The following is a 20,972-nucleotide window of genomic DNA, read 5'->3' as shown; positions in this document are numbered from 1 at the left end:
AAATAGCCAATGGATGCCACTCACAACAATGAAGTGATCCTAAAGAGCTTACAGGAGGCAAGACTGCAAACTTTGATAGGTAATAATAGATTCATCAGCAAGACCATAGACCGTACCACCAAATAAAATGAGGAGCTCAAGGCAAGAGTAGAGAGAAGGCCAAGGTCCAACTTCAAAAGGAAGTGGCATATACCAAGAAAAAGGAAGCACAATATACAAGGCAACTAGAGGAAGCACAAGCCACATTCCAAGCAAAAGAAGATGGGTATACAAGACAAATAAAAACACTCATCACACTGAAGCAATTACTCAAGTAGAAAATAGAGTGGTAAACCTTCAAACAGAAAGAGAGTGGATGAACAAAGTGCATGCTGATGAGAAACTAAAGGGCCTCAATGAGGTGATAAATGAAAAGTTCCAAGAGATAGATCAAATGCTTGTTAGTCATCAACAAGTACTTGAGCACATACACCATTAGCTAACTACAAGCCAAAGCTTAGAAAAGGAGCGGAAAAGACTACTTGAAGAAGCTATTCTTCAAGCCATAGCTTCCAGGATTGCAGCAAAGGAAGCAAGTAGAAGATATGGAGAACTATGCTACTCGAGATGTGCAAGAAGCCGCCATCTCCACACTCCTCACCACCAAAGAGTTAAGAATACAGGATCTAGAACTCCATCTTGCCCTCCAAGAAAGATCCCAACAACAACGAATGGACCAACCAGCTGAATTACGCCAACTTATTTAACGTGCCTTGAAGATAGGTTTGTTTTGCCAGTAACTCCTTGGGCCCCTCCTCAAACTCTAACATTGTTTCTATCTACACTAACCCTCTCTTCTTCAATATGAAATTAACTTAATTGAAGACCTCAGTCTAGGAGACTGGACCCTCATTCACCAAAATACAGAAAGGGATGCTGACTCAACCATCATAATGGGAAACCTACACAGGGGGATATAGTTCTCACTAATCCGTTTGATATTTTCTTTTTCTCCTTACATCTCATAGTGCTAAACCTTCATAATTGGTGTCCGGTGCTACAATAGAAGTCAGACATCCTGGATGACAGTGTCGATAAACTCAACCTGTTTATCCTAGATGATATCCCAATGACACCGGCCAACTATGAGGTGGTTACACGAAGTTACCAATGGGTTATTAGCCATGGATGGACTGGAGTATATAATACCCATCAGCATTTAAATCTCTCTGAATCTATATTATATCATCCTTTTGGTATTAAGAAATATTAACCTTTATCTCTTTTATAAATTTAATTATGTATACAGTTCACACATCACACTAGTAGTAGTAGAGTCTAGTAACTAGTAGTGTGTTCAAATGTGGATGACCTTAAGAACGTTAATATAATGAAAATCAGCCCTTTTGGTTTAAACAATCATGAAAATCTTAAGATCAAAAGATTAAATTAATATTCTTACTCTTCTCTATTTTTTTACTTTTAAGTTTGAATAGTGTTTATCTGTGTGAGTGTGCATGTTCTCTCACTTCTCCTTTACAAATATAAAAATAATGCTATTCATTGAAATACCCACAAGTTTGTGACAAATTTCATTGGGAAATATCAAGATATCAGTGTGCAAATAAGCGTGCAAATAAGCTATGGCATTAAGGTGGAAACATGATATTGGAGTTAAGAGAGTCTTAGAGATAAAAGTCTTACTACTAACAATTTGTGAGTGATGAATTATGTTTCTCTTTTTAATAGAAAATGAGAGAAAAAATCTCATGGTAAAATGAATAAAAATTACAATGTCCAAAATCTCATGGTAAAATGAATAAAAATTACAAGGTCCACAACAATGGGATAGTGTCACTTATGGACATTGGTACAAGGTTAAATTGTGTCATCTATTTTTACAAAGGATACAAAATGAGAACCAAGGGCCACAATAAGTTTTACACTCATAGGGCCCACAACAATGGAGGATAATGTCGCTTATGGATGATATTGTTAGTATATTTTCAATGCCTGCCTCTTAGCATGTATCTCACAATAATGTATGGTGCACATTTGTACAACCCCCATTATGAGGAGAAGCCATTGGTGCATATATCTTTAGTGGGAATCCCAGCTTAGATGTTGGAAAGGGTCTTAGCCCGAAAAGGTATAGGTAATATTCCTTGAAATATTCTCTCAGATACTAACTTCATCATTATTGGGGCGGTGGTCGATTGGGATGCATTATGAATAAGTGGGTAGTGAGCCGCATCAATGCAACGTAGTCACCCACATCTTGGACGTGTCCACCACCGCAGCACTACCTGCAGCACTATAAATGGACATAGTTGGCACAATCTAAGGCATCCAATGCTTGTGAGAGAATATATTCCCTATACTCTCAATACGTCCTCCATCCAGATCACCATCTAAGCTCTACACCAGAGCGCATAGGTGGACAGCACCATCACCTATCTCTTGCTTGGTATAATCAAAATTTTAAAATAATCTCCATTATCTCTATTGCATTGTCTAGTATACTTTCTCTTGTTGTATCTTTTTTCGTTGTGCCACATTCTTATAGGTATAAGGTGAAGTCATTTCATATGATTTTACAAGGGATAAAAAATAAGAACCAAGAATGTGCATTCATATGATAAGTTTTACACTCGTGTGCATTTGAGAACTCATGTGCATTCAAGAATATGCCATTTAGGTTGCTAGCATATGATTTTACAAGGGATACAAAATGAGAACCAAGAGCTATGATAAGTTTTACATTCATGTGCATTCAAGAATATTCCATTTATGTTGCTAACATATATACTATTGGAAACAAATCTCATGAGATAAAAAGAAAAAAAAATTACAAGGTCCACAATAATGGGATAGTATCACTTATGGATGGTACAAGATGAATTCATTTCATATGATTTTACAAAGGATACAAAATGAGAAACAAGGACTAGAATAAGTTTTGCACTTATTTGCCCCACAACAATGGGGGATAGTGTCACTTATGGATGGTACAAGGTGAAATCATTTCATATGATTTTACAATGGATCCAAAAAGAGAACCAAGAGCTACGATAAGTTTTACACTCATGTGCATTTAAGAATATGCCATTTTACACTCATGTGCATTTAAGAATATGCCATTTAGGTTGCTAGCATATGATTTTACAAGGGATACAAAATGTGCATATTCTTAAATACACTCATGTGCATTTAAGAATATTCCATTTAGGTTGCTAGCATATGATTTTACAAGGGATACAAAATGAGAACCAAGAGCTACGATAAGTTTTAAATTCGTGTGCATTCAAGAATATGTCATTTATGTTGCTAGCATATATAGTGTTGGAAAATAATTTACTCAATGCTCTATACTTGTGATGTTTCTATCGGTTACGAATGTGCTCTATTTCATAAGGCTCCCTTTCGAGTAACTGTTGTGGTAAACACAACAGTTCCCATTTTAGACACTGGTGGATGGTGGCCACATGGTTAGGATATGGCTTATGTAGAATTGGCACTCTGCCAAGTAGGATGCATGCATGTGCAAACTAAGTGAACGCTTTATGTGGGCATTGGATCGAGGACACACTATTCTTATGTTGCAAGAAATTTATACATCATATAGTGCATATCCCATCGGCGACAAATACATGTGGTCATGGTGGATAGGGTCAAATGACCAACCTACCATATGTGGTACTATATATGGGTAGGGTTAAATGACTGACCTACCATATGGGGTTCTATATATGGGAGTAGTTGTGGAACTCTATTATCATCAAGTTCATTGTGTTCAAGCACTCTTGTAAGAAAGACATCCTTCATCAAGGGTCTCTCTAGATCGCCAATCAAAGCTCCTTACCTTGAGCACATGGGTGGTCGGACGCCATGAGTTTGTAATCAAGTTTTTGCAAGCAATAATATTATTTACTCTCTAGTTATTTTTGCAATATAATGCTTTGAATATTATGTTGATCCAAGTTTCAATGCTACTATGTATTCTTACATGGTATCAAAGCATCTTAGCAAAGGTTGTTTTTGGCAGTTTGCTATGTGAAGGTAGATTTGAAGAGCTGGCCCAACCTACAAACAACATAGTTGCTCATGCCCACCCTCCACATTTTGGTGATGGGAAGTTGGATGGGAAAAAATATTCTTTGGAAGTTCAAGACTAGGTCCATTCTTGATTTTTATGAGTTGTGGAAAACTACAACAGGGGTTGATGCAAAGCGGTGTCCTACTCCAGATCTACTAACAATACTACCAAATCCTATTCTTGCTTTGGTATGGAGGCAAAAGAATACAAATACGGTATGTGACATCATCACTAATTTCATTTATTTGATGATAACCCTGATTCAACATACTACCATAGCTTCTAAAGCATGGTAAGCTCTACAGAACTAGAATGAGACAAGGATTCAAAACCTTGAGAATCAACTTTATAGTAGAAAGGCATTTTGATGGAGAAGTAGCAAAGCAATTTATATCGTGGATAAATAATCTACGAGATAAAATGGCGATGGTGGAGATCACTAAGGTCAGCAACAAGGAGCTCAAACACATAGCTATATCAAAGTGTTGCCTCCAAAATATGAAAGTTTGGTGACCCCATTGAACATGCAGGTGTGCAACCTATCTTTTACTTTTGAGAAGTTTGGCGCAATGCTAGTGGAGGAGGAGGAGAGGATGAATTTTAAAGCCAAAGATGGTAGTGCAACGTGTTAATCTCTGCAAATGCAAAGAAAGGCGATTGGAAGGTCTTTGGTAGCCCTAATGCTTCTAAAAAGAAGAATAAATCTAAGGCAAAGTGTTTCTACTACCACAAGCCTAGCCACATAGTCAAGGCATGTAGACTGAAGGAAGAACATGAGAAGAGTGGTAGTTTGAAGCTTTAGGGGGGAGGAGTCCAAGAACAATGTTGAAGAGGAATTGGAGCTGTCTATGGAAATATAAGAAATTTGTGTGCAAAAGGAGAACATTCCTTGGCATCCGCCGATGGTTCATGGATCATCGACAATCATAGCACCCTCACATACAACCAATCAAAAGGGTTGGTATACCTTTCTCAAGCTTGTGGGAGATTCCATCCTAGTAGTAGTTGGGAAACGATACAAATGCCCAGCCTAGGTTCAGGTACCATAATATTCCATTTCTTTTGTTTCTAGCAATAGTGATACTAAGAAGTTATCCAATGTCTTTATGTGCCAGACATGACATCAACATGAATGTATTATCTGTTGCAACCCATAGCTTTTCCATGACTTGAAGGTTTTCTTCAATAAGGCTGGTGCATCTCATCATAGATGATAGTGCCAATGTCATTGGAAAAGGAATCTAGCACAACAACTTGTATGAGCTATTGGCTCTTACAGCCCAAGCTGATGTGGGGACAAGCAAGCTATGGCATGAGAGATTTGAGTACCTAAGCTTTGTAGCCTTAAACGTGATGCAAAGGTCTTGGATTGTGGCACATCTACCAGCATCTTTAGAGATGTCATCTGTGTGTGAATTTTATATGATGGGCAAGTAGCATCGACATGCATTTCCACAAGAAAGCAAGAACCGTGCAAAGGCTCCTCTAGAGCTTGTACATGCACATCTTTGTGGTAAAATACCAACCATGGCATTGGGTTGTTCTTCCTACTCCTTGTTACCTGATCGATGACTTTAGTAGAAAGATGTGAGTGTGTTTTCTTTGGGATAAGACTAAAGCTTTTGGAAAGTTTAAAGTATGCAATAACTTGATAGAGAATTAGACAATAAGGAGACTGAAGAAATTCCAAGTAGATCAATTGAGTTTAATGCCTATTGAAAGGAGATATTTGATAATTTCTCATACTCCACAACAAAATGGTGTTGCAGAGCACAAGAATCACAGAGTGGTGGAGATGGCACGAGTATGCTCCAAGGCAAAGAATTAAAGAATTCTTTTTGGGTTGAGCTAATTAACACTGAAGTGTATCCTTAACATGAATTACACAAAGGCATTTAAGGGCATGACACCTCCATTGCATATTTCAGGACATTTGGGTGTGATAGTTTTGTGTATGTTCCAGACTCATCCAAAACCAAGTGGGGCTCCAAGAGAGCATAAAGTGTATCTTCTTGGGGTAAAGTATGGATTCAAAGGGTTATCAACTATATGACCCTAAGGCAAAGAAGATAACTCTCAGTGATCTACGAAGAACAACCTAAGGTGGAGGAGAGGGCTCCATCCACACTATCCTTCAACAAATACATATCCTAGTTAACACAACCACCAATGACTATACCAACTCCACAAGAGGTGGATTCATCATGATGAAGAATAGAAGCCTGCAACACCTCCTACGGGGCCTTCTCCTAAAATGGGTGAAGCTCATGGATAAGAAAGCTTCATTGGTAATCATAGAAGAGCCAAAATTTGTTCATGTAGATCCAAAAAAATAGAGAAGTAGAAGAGGGCCACTGGCTCACATTGTCAATATAGCCTTGATGATGACTGAGATAATAAAAGTATAAGAGCCATCAATCTTGGAGGAAGCATTAGAGCAGATCCAAACTAGAGGGGGTCCATGGAATCAGAGTTTTACTCAACTTTTAGAAACCACATGTGGGATCTTATGAGGCATCCTATGGCACTAAGTGAGTTTGGAAGGCTAAGTACAAGTCATATGCTACATTGTTGGATAAGCACAAGGTAAGGCTCGTGGGGCAAAGGGTTTTGCATAGGTCAAAGGGTTTGACTTTCAAGAGACATTTCCCTCCACAGCGAGATTGACCACTATTCATACATTACTTGCCTTGGCCACTCCAATATTGCAAATGGATACAAAGTTAGCTTTTTGGAATGGCCATATCAAGGAGGAGGTTTATATGGTACATCTACCTAGGTTTGAGATACCCGATTCATAGAACAAAGTGTGCAGACCTTGAAAGGCATTGTACGTGTTGAATCATGCTCCTTCGATATGGTACAAGTGGATAGATACTTTATTTGTAAGTATTAGTATTTTTAAACACCCATTAGATGCTAATTTGTAATCTCTGAGCATGATAGGTACATAATCATTGTCTAGATGACCTCATTATGATGGGGAACCAAGAAGAGAAGATCCAATAGACACACCAAATGTTGAGTTCAGAGTTTGATATGAAAAACTTTGGGCTTATGCATTAGGAATAAAGGTCTCGAAAAAGTCCAATGGAATATTCATTTCTTAGCAAAAGTATGTAGGAGAAATTCTAAAGGAATTTGGCATGGTTGAGTCCAAGTCAATAACACCCATGGACGTTGATGTGCGAAGCTTTCTATTGGAGATGCTCATGGATAAGAAGCAGTCGAGGAAGTTGGTGGGGATTTTGATCTTCCTATGTAATACATAGCTTGACATCAACTTTATAGTTATTGTCCTTAGTAGGTTGTTAAATTAGCCCTGAGAGAACTACTGGAAGGTAGGGATGTGGGTGTGGAAATACATCAAAGGTACCATTGGGTATGGCATCACTTACAAATTGGGAAATTCCTTGACTAGATTTTGTAACTCACATTAGGCAGAGATTGTGATAGAAATTAGTTTCTGGATACTGCTCTCTTATTGGGTTTGGAATTACATCCTAAAAATTAGCGATGACAAGCACAGACTACAGTGGCACTTTCTTCTATAGAGGCTGAGAAGGCAGCATGCTTTGCTTCATATGAAGTGGTTTGGTTGAGGAGGATCTTGAGAGACATGAGTGTTGCTCTAGTGTTATCGTGCGCAACAATCAGAGTTGCATGACCATCGCCAAGGACCCAGTGTTTCATGCTTGCACTAAGCACATTGAGATATAGTATCATTATATGTGAACTAATTATGGATGGAGATGTGGAGCTTTTCTATTGCCTGACAACAGAGAATTGTGTAGGCATTTTCACAAAGTCTCTTAGGAGAGATTTACAAGAGCACCACCTTCATCAACTCGGTGTTGAACCAAAGAGGTAGTTCACCTATAAGTGGACATTGAGAGGGGGGTTGTTGGAGAAGCATTTGCTCAATGCTCCACCTCATGATGTTTCTACGTGTTACGGATGTGCTCTATTTTGTAAGGCCCCCTTTGTGAGGAGTATCCATTGTGGTGTGAGCACCCGGGCACCCAAAAACTCCTAGTTTAGACACTAGATGGTGGCCAAGTGTGTCCAGATTGTTACGAGATGGCTTATATAGCCTTGGCACTCTACTAAGTAGGATGCATGCTTTCACAGACTAAGTGATCGCATTATGTGGGTGTTGGATAACAAACCAAGGACACACAGTTCAAACTTCACAATTCATGGTGCATATATCTTGTCAGTAGAGTAGATACATGTGGTCATGGGTAGGGTTAGATGACTGAACTACCATATGGGGTACTATATATGTGAGGAGTTATGGAACTCCATAATCATTGAGTTCATTGTGTTCATGCACTCTTGTAAGAAACACATCCTCCATCTAGAGTCTATCTAGATCTCACCATTAAAGCTCGTTACCTGGAGCACACAAGTGGTGCATGCCATCAGTTTGTAATCAAGTTTTTCAAGCAGTAATATTGTCTACTCTCCACTTCTCTCTACAATATAGTACTTTGTATTGTGTTGATCCAGCTTCCAATGCTCTATATTCTTACATATACAAGCAAATGTAGCCTTTTTTCTCACATGTATTTGGATTGTTTCCTTAAAAGATTAACAAGAATTGGTACAAGGATTTACACATATCCATTCCAAGTGTAACAAAAAATAAGGTATTAGATGTATTACTTTTTAGCAACTAGCATATGATGTTTTGCACAAAAAGACTTTCACTAGTTTTTGGGTGGTTGCAGGATCAAGGTGCCTAGTTTTGTCCACTTAAGCATCCTGTAAAGAGTTAAAAAATGCATTTTTTTTGCATTTAGTGGCCAATCTCTCCTAGCTAACGAAGGAATTTCTTTTCAAGTTATTTTGTTAGAGCATCACATAATATAGAGCTTAACTTGAATTTTTGAGAAAAATTTAAGCTACTTGTCTATTTTCTTTAAATATTTCAAGGTCTTTAGAGTGTTATAATATATGCCATTTTTTGCACCCACAATAACTACCACTTAAAATGCTCAATGTTGTAGATCAAAGGAGTGGTAAATAGTGAGACATTAGTAGAATGTGGTGGTTAGTCAAAATTTCAAATCCAGTGGTTGGATTTTTAATGATCTCTTTTCTAAAATTATTTCAAGCTATTAGAAGGCCTATAAACATTAATAATCTAATTAGTAAAATTACATTTTTGGGGTAAATCAACTAAAACCTACAGGGACTAGTGTAATTGTAATGGTGTATCTATGAAAAAAAAAATTGGATCACTCTAAGTATGGAAAGATCATTTTTTAATCATTTCATCATATTTTTAATTAATTTTGATTAATTACATTAATTTATATTAAGTTATATTGGGTTAATTTGAGTGCATGTGTATTTTCTATTAGTTTCTTGATCTCATTTGAAGTACGTTGCTCCCCCAAATTTTCTCTCCAAGCATTTTTCCAGTCCAGCATAAGCTGGACAAAACTAGACATCTTGATCTTGCAACGATCCTTTTACATGATCACATCTTCAAAGAAAATAAAGAGAAATATATGGACCACCACATCTATCCATAGACATTGGGGAAAGAGTGCTTTGAGACATCATTGGTAAATATAATCTTATGTTATGGATATTACAAAATTAGAGAACCATGTGGTGTGTGAGTTTTAATACACATTAAGTTTATCTACAAATAAAATACCATGTTTATAGAATATAGTTAATAAGAGGAAAGTATTAAGACAAAAAACATACGATAAAACTAATTTACATTAAAATATATGAAAGAGTTACTTTGTTTGACTCTCTATTGCATTCTAATGGGCCGTGTGGTGTGTGAGTTTTAACACACATTAAGTTTATCTACAAAAAAAATACCATGTTTATAGAATATAGTTAATAAGAGGAAAGTATTAAGATAAAAAACATACGATAAAACTAATTTACATTAAAATATATGAAAGAGTTACTTTGTTTGACTCTCTGCATTCTAATGGAAATAATAGGAAAGCAAACACGTAGACAAACAAAAAAATACGATAAAGTGAAAGACATAGCATAAAACCAATTTACATTATAAGGTAATAAAAGAGTTACTTGTTTGATGCGCCACTACATTCCGATGGAAATAATAGGAAAACAAACAAGTAGACAAACAAAAAAAAAACGATAAAGTGAAAGACATAGCAAAAAACTAAATCACATTCAAAGGTTTTCAAAAATAGTTTTTTTTGTTTGATTTTTTACATTCAATTGTAATTTTAAACATTTACATTAAAGTGTTTGGCCTTGCAGCACATTTAAAATCTTAGATATTGATTAAGATGGGTGATATTGTTTCTCTACATGGATAGGTGACATCATTTCTCTACATGGTATAGTATGAAGAAATTTGTTAGATTGGGAAGAATAATTGTACTAGTCTAGCAACAATAACTTGGAACTTAGAACTATCACTCATGAATATGAATCAGTTAATGTGGTCAAGGCTTAATATCTTAATTCCCCCCTCCCTCTATGATCACCTTCTGATATTTTCAAGTAATTGGTTGGAAAGGATGTGCATTGGCCACAAGGTCAAAGCATGTATTAGTGGTACCAAAAAGGAGTGTCTTGGACATTCCTTTTCACGTAGTGAATTTGGGGGGAAACAATGGAAATAAAGAAAAGAAAAAACTATTGTCTGCAAATAATTGCAACTACGTGCCCATGACCTCTTTGGTAATAACGACCATCGTTCTCTCTCTCTCTCTCTCTCTCTCTCTCTCTCTCTCTCTCTCTCTCTCTCTCGCTCGCTCGCTCGCTCGCTCGCTCTCCTATGCAGAGTCAAGATAAATAGTCAGCTTCCTTCCTTATGCATCTGTATCCCATGTAGAACAACTTGATGCCTAGATGCCATTCATTATTGTCGACCTAGCTCCTGAACAAGGCATCGTCGTCTACCGTAGCCCAAGAATTTGGAAGATCTCATCGAATATTCAGCTAGTTCCTAGTACTAAGAGTCTTTGAGCTGCGGTTAGTGACATCCATTTGTTACATTGTACCAAGGAGTTAGCCAAGTGCATGCAGTCACAAAGTCAAGAGGTTTCAACAGACTGGAGAGACGTTGGTTCTAGGATACTGAGGTGTAGAGACATAAACACATTGGAGCTATAGACTGAGCTGGGTACTTAGCTGATGAGATGTCAATAGCCTTAATTTTGCATTTGTGTCGTGATTTCTTCATGCCTTTAATGGATGGTTGTTTTTTGTAGGTTTCACCAATGCTACCGTGGGTCCATGTGTGAGCATTGCAGTGCAAATTCTAGAAGAAGTCATACCAAGTTTGAGAGATTACTAGGCTGCAAAGAAGAGAGAATAGAGAAGTAGGGTAAAGGATGTGGAAAGGATGAGAGAAAATGACCAGGTTGATGAAATCCAAAGAAAGAAGATTTGCATAGCTGTGGGCAAAGCTGTGGCCAAGTGCTGAAGCAAGGAAACACAAGGACTGACAGACGAAATTAAAATAGAGATTCTTGGGCAACTCCTCCTACATCCAGCATTATGTAGACTGCGACCACCAGCAATGGAACTAGACAGCGCAATTTTCTCCAACATTCGCAAAACCTTGTCCGAAGTGAAGGTGCCTCACTCGAGTAATGAGTTGTTTTTCAAAAGGGCGATTGCCTGTATCAATAAATATGATGCGAAGGATGCAAATCTCTTGAGTAACAGAACAGTTGCCAAGGCATTGGGTATACATAGGAGGAACATCATTTCTACCAATTCACACTTGCATCCACCAGTGTCTCCCTAAACAAAAAAGATATATGTCGAAAGAGGATTGGTAGAAAGGCTTTTGTGAGTGCATCTACTTGACTTGCTCAGGTATGCAATCTATCCTTGAATGTGCTCTCAGTTACCTCTGAAATCCTCTTAAACACTTTGCTAAGGTGGCATTGTGTTTTACTTTGCACTTTGCAAAGCTTGTACTTTGTTATCCACTTTTTTCTCCCATTTAAGTACTTAAGTACTTTTTGGAGTTCTTTTAAGTATGTGTGGGAAGTCTCAAGTACACTTAGTACTTGCTGAAGGACTTCTATGTACATCCTGAAGTCCTACCTAGTACCCCTAAGAGCCCTCAATCAATGTCTAAAGTCCTCCTAAGTACTCTCAAGCACTCCCAACCACTATCTAGAGTACTCAAAGGCACTTTTTGGACTACTTTGGAGTGGTCAGCCACTCCCAAGAACTTTTTGGAGTGCTGTCAAGTGCATCCTAGAATTCTTTCTAGCAGTCTCAAGCACTCCCAAGCACTTTATGAAGTACTCTTAAATATTTTCTAAAGTACTCCCAATTACTCTCAAGTACTCTCAAGTACTGACAAGTACTCTTAGGAACTTCTAAGTACTCTTAGGTACTTTCTAAACTATATCCATTTACTCTCAAGAACTCCCAACACAACAAGCACTTTCTAGAGTACTCTTAGGGACTTTCTAAAGTACTTTCAAGTATTGTTAGGTTCTTTCTAGAGTTATAAATACTCTTACGTACTTTCTAAAGTACTTCCAACTACTCTTATAAACTCCCACTTTTTGGAGTACTCTTAGGTACTTTTTGGAGTACTTTCAAGTGGGCTCAGGCACTCCAAAGCACTTTTTGGAAGTACTCTTAGGTTCTTTCTTAGATGTAAGTTATAATTGCAATTGCAAACAACTCTTGTATAGTGATCTCTTTGTTTTAACTATAAATTTACATGGTGTCTTAGCACAAGTGGAATTCTATAGAATATTTCAAGACAAACATCCTGACGTGAAGATTTCCCTTAAATGCTTTGAGGGTCTCAAGCCTTATTTTGTGCACAAATTAAAGGACCGAAATACTTGCTGCTGTGAGTAGCATGTGCAGGTTTTGTATCGGAAAAGATGCTTTCAATCAAATGCGGCAAGGGAGGTTTGGACAGCATAGATTGGCTTGCAACTGCAATTGTAAGATCTCTGTTCCCAAAATTGGTGATATTACATGTGCACCAGCAAAATCCACATTTCACAGCCTAACAACTCTTTGGGAGTCCCTGCTATGTACAAGACCAGAGAATTCGGCATTCCACTCAAAGCGATGCTAATACTAAAAATATTTTATTAAAAAAGTATTACTCTCTTTAGAATTAAGTTCTATGCATAGAAGGAAGTATATTGAAATTGTTATTCTGATTATAAAAGTGTGATTTTCATCATCAATGATTTTATGCATAAATTAGATGCATAAAAGAAATTCTTTTATATTAAAAGAGTGATTTTCATCATAAATGATTTGTATGCATAAACATATGCATAAAAGATAATTTTTTTATATTAAAAGTGTGATTTTTATCATAAATGATTTTATGCATAAAAGAAATTCTTTTATATTAAAAGAGTGATTTTCATCATAAATGATTTTATGCATAAAAGAAATTCTTTTATATTAAAAGAGTGATTTTCATCATAAATGATTTGTATGCATAAAAGATAAAAAAATTTATATTAAAAGTGTGATTTTCATCATAAATGATTTTATGCATAAATTAGATGCATAAAAGAAATTCTTTTATATTAAAAGAGTGATTTTTATCATAAATAATTTGTATGCATAAACATATGCATAAAAGATTTTTTTAATATTAAAAGTGAGATTTTCATCATAAATGGATTTTATGCATAAATTAGATGTATAAAAGAAATTCTTTTATATTAAAAGAGTGATTTTCATCATAAATGATTTGTATGCATAAACATATGCATAAAAGATTTTTTTTTATCAAAAGTGAGATTTTCATCATAAATGGATTTTATGCATAAATTAGATGCATAAGAGAAATTCTTTTATTCTAAAAGTGTAATTCCTACTAAATTGGATTTATGCATGGAAAGATGCATAAAGAATTTATTTTAACCCAAAAGTGTTATCCTCATCAATTTTGATTTTTGCACAAAGAAATCTATTTTTAGTTCAAAAGAGTTATTTTCATCAATTTTGATTTTGTGCATGAGAAGATGCATAAAAGATTGAATTTTAATTCAAAAGTGTCATTCTCATTTAAAATGAATTTATGCATAGGAAGATGCATAAAAGATTGATTTTTATTTCAAAAGTGTTATTCTCCTTAAAATGAAATTTATGCATAAATAGTTGCATAAAGAAATCTTATATCAAAAATAAGAATTCTCTTGTATTCTATAAATAGATATGAGGATGTGAAATGAATCAGATAGATGAAAATGTGAAAGAATGGATGTAGATGTATGTATGTGAAGGATGTATGTGAAAGGAAAGATGAATGTGTATGTGAAAGTATGGATGTAGATGTGAATGTGAAAATGGCTGTATGGGTGTAGATGTGGATGTGGATGTGGATGTATGAATGTGGATGTGGAAATAGATGTATGGATGTGGATGTGGATGTATGAATGTGGATGTGGAAATAGATGTATGGATGTGGATGTGGATGTGGAAATAGATGTATGGATGTAGATGTGAATGTGGAAATGGATGTATGGATGTGGATGTGGATGTATGGATGTGGATGTGGATGTGGATGTATGAATGTGGATGTGGAAATAGATGTATGGATGTAGATGTGAATGTGAAAATGGATGTATGGATGTAGATGTGGATGTATGAAAATGGATGTATGGATGTAGATGTAGATGTAGATGTGGATGTGGATGTGGATGTGGATGTATGAATGTGGATGTGGAAATAGATGTATGGATGTAGATGTGAATGTGAAAATGGATGTATGGATGTAGATGTGGATGTGGATGTATGGATGTGGATGTGGATGTGGATGTATGGATGTGGATGTATGAATGTGGATGTGAAAATAGATATATGGATGTAGATGTGAATGTGGAAATGGATGTATGGATGTGGATGTGGATGTGGATGTATGAATGTGGATGTGGAAATAGATGTATGAATGTGGATGTGGATGTGGATGTGGAAATAGATGTATGGATGTAGATGTGAATGTGGAAATGGATGTATGGATGTAGATGTGGATATGGATGTATGAATGTGGATGTGGAAATAGATGTATGGATGTAGATGTGAATGTGGAAATGGATGTATGGATGTAGATGTGAATGTGGATGTATGGATGTGGATGTGGATGTGGATGTATGAATGTGGATGTGGATGTGGATGTATGAATGTGGATGTGAAAATGGATATATGGATGTAGATGTGAATGTGGATGTATGGATGTGGATGTGGATGTGGATGTATGAATGTGGATGTGGATGTGGATGTATGAATGTGGATGTGGATGTATGAATGTGGATGTGGATGTGGATGTATGAATGTGGATGTATAAATGTGGATATGAAAATAGATGTATGGATGTAGATGTGGATGTGGATGTATGAATGTGGATGTGGATGTGGATGTACGAATGTGGATGTGAAAATGGATATATGGATGTGGATATACGAATGTGGATGTGTATGTGGAATAATGAATGCGAATATGTATGTGAATGGATATGGCATCGATATGAGCGAATGGATGAGATGAGATATCATGTGAATCAGAATGTGAATGAATGATATAAGATGTAAATGAATGAGATGTAATGAGAAATGGATGTGATGAGACGTAATGTAATTTAAGAAAGATAGGAATGGATGTTATGTGAAGTGAATGGATCTGATGTGATGGGATGGAAAATGATGTATCTGGTTAAGAATGGATATGCATATGATTTGGATTTGGGTTAAGTAATATGGATTGATGTGGAACAATCTGGAAAGATGAGAGTTCATTATAGAAACTGTATTTGTGAACTGTTTGCAAATGATTCTTTTATGTCAAGAATACCGAGGAAGCATTTTGACTATCTTGAGAACGTGGTCGTGGAGACCTACCGACGATAAGTTGCAATAGCTGACGTGGAGAGTCAACGGAGGATGTCTCGCATAGCAAGGTCGGCCGAGGTCTTGACCAGCCTCGGTCGATTTAAATGGTGAGCTTCCGATACGGTGGATGAGGGACCAAGGAAGCGGCCTATGAGTGAAGCGCTAGGTGACATGCGAAGGATCCTAGAGGGTACTGACCATACAGTGCTCGGGCTCTGGGTCGCCGAAGATACCCACACGTGCGTCGTGGAAGATATTGGAGTAAGAGTTGTTTTCTGGTCCAGTTTGCTCCAATCACTCGAATTTTAACTACAACAACAAAGTCACGGTCAAATTCCTTGGAAAAAAATTTACAGTCATAAATAGTATAGCACGCAAGTACTAATGGAGAATAAAAGGGTTTGCCAAATGGCGTACACAATGTCTAGCAAAAAAGTTTCATATTCATGCATAAAGTGTTACAACACAAGCTTCATTCCAACCAGGAGTACATTGTGCAAGAAGCTTAAAGCTTTTTGCATGCACGAGGTTTAGGAGGGTCAACAGATGTACTTTTTTTGGTTTTCGCCGATTGCGATCCTTCAACTTGTCTAGGTGCACCCTTATGCTTCTTCTTATGTTGCATAGCAATGTCAAATAGGGTCTCTTCCACTTGACCATCGTCTTTGCCCTTTGTTGCGCTTACAATTTCCACATGTCAAGGGGCATTTTTTGACATGAAAACACAGTCAATTTTTCAGCATGTTATCATTCTACATCAATGCCACTGAGGTGTGCAGTATATACCTTCATGCTGTTGTTCGTAACCAACTTCTACAGTCTTGTCAAGCTCTTCATCTTCTTTGAGTATCTTAGCTCCACTTAGTAATTCATGGATAAACTCAGATGCGGTTTTTGATTCCTCATGAGGATTTTCATTTGTATTTGTGCATGTGGCACAATTCAAAGGACATGCACACATAAGTCACATGACATACCAATTCATTGTAACTTCATAGAGGTAAAGACTAGCAGTAAAAAACTCACCCTCAGCAGCGACCACATATGGGCACCCAGCAGTCCAGCACTTCTCAATTTCAGGAATTTCCTCCTTACACTTGCTGTAAGTGTACGTCAATTTTATCATACATAGTACCAAAAAGCAAAAAGGGTGGTACTTGTGTCTAGAGCCCAGAATGAAAAGTCTTGCCATGTGGTCACTTGACAAGAGTTCCCCACACACAATGCAGTCACCAGATGCGCTTCGCAACGGTCGGGTGAGGGTACCAAGAGAGACCTCCCCTCACATTGTATGAACTAAATTGCCATTCCAACAAACGCACTATGGTTTGACAATTCCTCAACTTCATATTCTACAAGATCATGTTTTTCCTTTCATACCAAACACCAACCGAAGTTACACAAATTAGGGAAGAGAGTAATGTAAGTGGGATATCATTTACAACATAACACAACTTAATGACTTGAAGAATATTAAAAAACACTTGAAGACTGCTTGAAAAGTGCATTTATAGTACCAAAATGCACTTGGAGTACTTGAAAAGTACTCAAAAGTTCTTGAGTAGTGCTTAGAAAGTGCTCAGAAATTACCAAAGAGCATGTATGAAAGTGCTTGTCATACCAAAAAACACTTGAAGGACTTTAAAGTACCAGCAAGTACTTTATAGGACTTTACTACTTCAAATTATTATAAAGGAATTTACCACTTTAAAGTACTTTGACGTGGTGAAGTACTTTAAAGTCGTGAAGTACTTTGAAGTAGTAAAGTCCTTAAAAGTACTTTAAAGACCTTCACTAATTTAAATTGCTTACAATATAAACATTAGGCCTAGGAAACCACCAAGCACTTTGAAAAGTTCTTGTGAAGCTCTAAAAATCACTTCAGGCACTTGACACTATCTTCAGTGCTTGTCTGCAATGACTGCACGTCCTTCTTTAGATGCACCACATCTTCATTCACACCAACTCTGGAAAGCAATCTTCAAACTGCACTTATTTCTGCCTCCATCTTCAGCACCTCTACTTCATCAGGGTTTTCCATTCCCTTCATTTTTTGTCGAGCTCACTATGTAGTCCATTGAAAGCATAAAACAATCCTTCAGTGTAAAGCCACATGTCCCTCTTCTTTTATAGTTCACCTTTGACTTGAGCAATCTTTTCTTTCTCTGCATCTATCCTCGCATTGACTTTTTTTACCAACTCCATGTAGAGGGTGTTGTCAGTCCCATTACAAGGCCTCGTCATTGTTGTCAACATTGTATGTACAGATGTTGCACCATCCAAGAGTGACGGTTCTCTGCATGGCCCGTAGTCCACTCAAAATTTGTTTAGCTTTCGTTGAAGCCCTCCTTTTTGCATTTTGCATTTTGCATTTTGCAGTCTCCAAGACGTTTCCGCTAAACTTTGTGGATTAGTTGAAGATGCTGCACATTTCTCATAGGCAAAGCCCCGTACAAACTTTGTTGTCAGCTCACCATTAGAAGGGGCTGCTTGATAAACCTTTTGGTAGAGGAGTTGGCACTCATCAAGTTGTTCTGACCTGACCATGTTAACGTATATCTTCATCTTCTTTTGATAGTGAGTTTTGAAAACTAACAACCACTATTCTTTAGGGAGGTCATCATCATCAATCGAATCCTTGGGCAGCTTGCCCTCAAGACTAAGCTCGTACTCTGCGTGGAGCTTCTCCACCGAATGACAAAACTTTGTTAACTTTGGGTATGCATGATCATGAGCTAGCAAGACAAATGCAATCTGCCACTTTAGCGAACATCTTAATCCATATAGCAGGAGGGTGCAGAGAACCAGAAGCTTAAAGGGTGCTCACCTTTGATGGAAGATTTTGCAATGGGAGGCAGTGGTTTTGTTTCCGGCACTTGGTTCTTCTGCCATGGACTTTCATGGGGGAGTGTTCCTAAAACTGAAGTTTGGTCTTCTCCAATCTTGGCCACAAACTTACAAGGAGTCATCTTCATCCTGCTCACGGGCTATATGTGGTAGGGAAGGAGGTGGCTTTGTTTTTGCAGATGCGCTTGGTTCTCCTCCCACGGCCTTCCGAGGGGGGGTCTTCCCAGTTGTAGTGTCATCTTCTCCAGTCTTGGCCACAGACTTTCGAGGAGTCATTTTCATCCAACTACAGGTTGTGTGTTGAGGGTAGGAAGGTGGTGAGAACCAACCAGAAGGATGCATGTGCTTTGCTTGGAAGAGGGAATGTGGCAAGAAGGAATGTGAGGGAGCTCTCGGCTCGTTTTCCTCTTCGGCTACTCTAAACCATAGAATGGGGTGAGCCACGAATCATTTCTTCCAGAAGACCCCCACTCCCAATCAAAACTGCCCTGACTCCTCATCACACTATCATGCACAGTTAAATGTGTCCTTATTATTGACATTTGAAAAACCAAATGCACTTGAAATTCCATCCAAAGTTGCACAAGTGGTACCATCAAAAAGGTGAAATAGTGGTACCACCAATATGTGCTTTAACCCCACATTTATTCTCAAAGGAACTTATTTAGTATGGATAGAAAGATTAATCTATCTATGTTGGACATCTTCCTTAGGTTGTTTTGATTACATCAAGATCAAGGGTTGGAGAAGCCATACAAAAGGAATCCATACACAAGCCCCAAATTGCACAAAATTAATGAAGAAGAGAGCCAACAATATCTCTCACCTCCTCAAGTGATTTGAATGCAAAAGAACACACTTTTTTATTATACTAGGGACCCTAAGTTGATGGTCATGCATGTGAGATTTTCTTCATTATTGGAATTTTATAGCACTCCCATTTTCCCTCATTCCATGCAATCTTTTCTAAAAAACAAAATTATCAATGTTTCGCACCTTCTTTGCATCTTTTTTTTCTTAAAAAACAAAATTATCAAAGTTTTGCACTTTCTTTACATGATTTTTTATGAACTTTATTTACCATTTTTCAGATGCATTGAGTGCCAACTTCAATATTAATTTTCATGCATCAATAAGGGGATTTTGAAAGGATTTTTTAAAAATTATCTAGAGGCTATAGTATTTTGTAAAAAAAGAATAAATACTTAAAAAAGTACGTGTGCAAAATATGGGATTCTCATGCCTAAAGTGACACTATTTTTATGCATAATTGGGAAGGAGAGTTTGGACAGTTCTTATAGGTCTATCTAATCTTTGCATTGAGTCTTCCATATATTTTTTGGGATCTTAACCACATGTATGAGCTAATCCCTAGAATATCCAAAGGAATTGATCATGTGTATATTGTATTGTATAAAATACAATTTATCAATTGATCATGTGTATATTATATCATATAAAATGCAGTGTGTAAATGTGTGAATACATATTCCTCCCTAACACTAAATCAAGTGAAAACGCAAAGAACCAAATCACCTTTAAAGCCAATCAAGCAAGAGAGATTTCTAACAAGTAGAAGATTAAGGATACATCATCCACCAACATTCGCGTGCACCGAGTGTTAGGAGAAACATCAAACATCGATATGTACACAAGGTTAACTACACTTCTTATTATGATGGATAGGAGATCTTGGATGAGGTAAAGAGGGGGATTTACTCAAAAGAGGAATACTTTATTTTGAAGACATAACGAAAAAATCCTTTTACGGTGTGTCTTAAACCTTATCAAGGTCATGTACTCTTTCGTGGGGTGGTTATCCCTCTCTCTCTCTCTCTCTCGCTCTCTCTCACTCTCTCTCTCTCTCTCTCTCTCTCACTTCCCTATCTCTTCAATGCTCTCCCTTCTTAATCCCAACAATGGTGTCAAAGCTATATCTTTTGCTTTATCTCATCTTTTCTCTCTATGCGTTCCTCGACTTGAACTGAGTGCATTTGTGAGGCATTAGGGAAAAATCGGGCTCATTCCTAGGCCCTATAAGAAAATACAGTCATCCTATTTTTTGGAGGCTAGAAATTGCAAAATCTTCAGATGTATGGTCTTTTTCGTGCGTTTTTTCTAGAGAGAGAAAATTGAGAAAATTCCTCCTTGTCAATAAATGCATGCTTGTAAATGAGAAAAAAGGAGAGGAACATTCTAAGTCT

The 20,972-nt window shown here is 37.1% G+C and overlaps 1 protein-coding gene across 1 annotated transcript in view; it reads right to left on the bottom strand.

Annotated features, from left to right (window-relative positions):
- LOC147625933 (uncharacterized) overlaps positions 1-18,468 on the bottom strand; it is a 37,013-nt gene extending 18,545 nt beyond the window's left edge. Inside the window, exons 1-2 of the mRNA XM_086817764.1 lie at positions 18,380-18,468; positions 18,153-18,269 (exon numbers count right to left, since the gene is read on the bottom strand). Coding sequence (XP_086673890.1) covers positions 18,153-18,269; positions 18,380-18,468 — 206 coding nt within the window. The remainder of the gene's footprint in view (positions 1-18,152; positions 18,270-18,379) is intronic.
- Positions 18,469-20,972: the final 2,504 nt, after the last annotated feature.

The sequence above is a fragment of the Cibotium barometz genome, chromosome 23 (assembly GCF_041138505.1).
Source record: "Cibotium barometz isolate CiBa-2024 chromosome 23, ASM4113850v1, whole genome shotgun sequence".
Taxonomy (NCBI): Eukaryota; Viridiplantae; Streptophyta; class Polypodiopsida; order Cyatheales; family Cibotiaceae; genus Cibotium; species Cibotium barometz.
The sequence above is the reverse complement of the archived record's forward strand: the minus strand, read 5'-3'. Positions and strand labels throughout refer to the sequence as shown.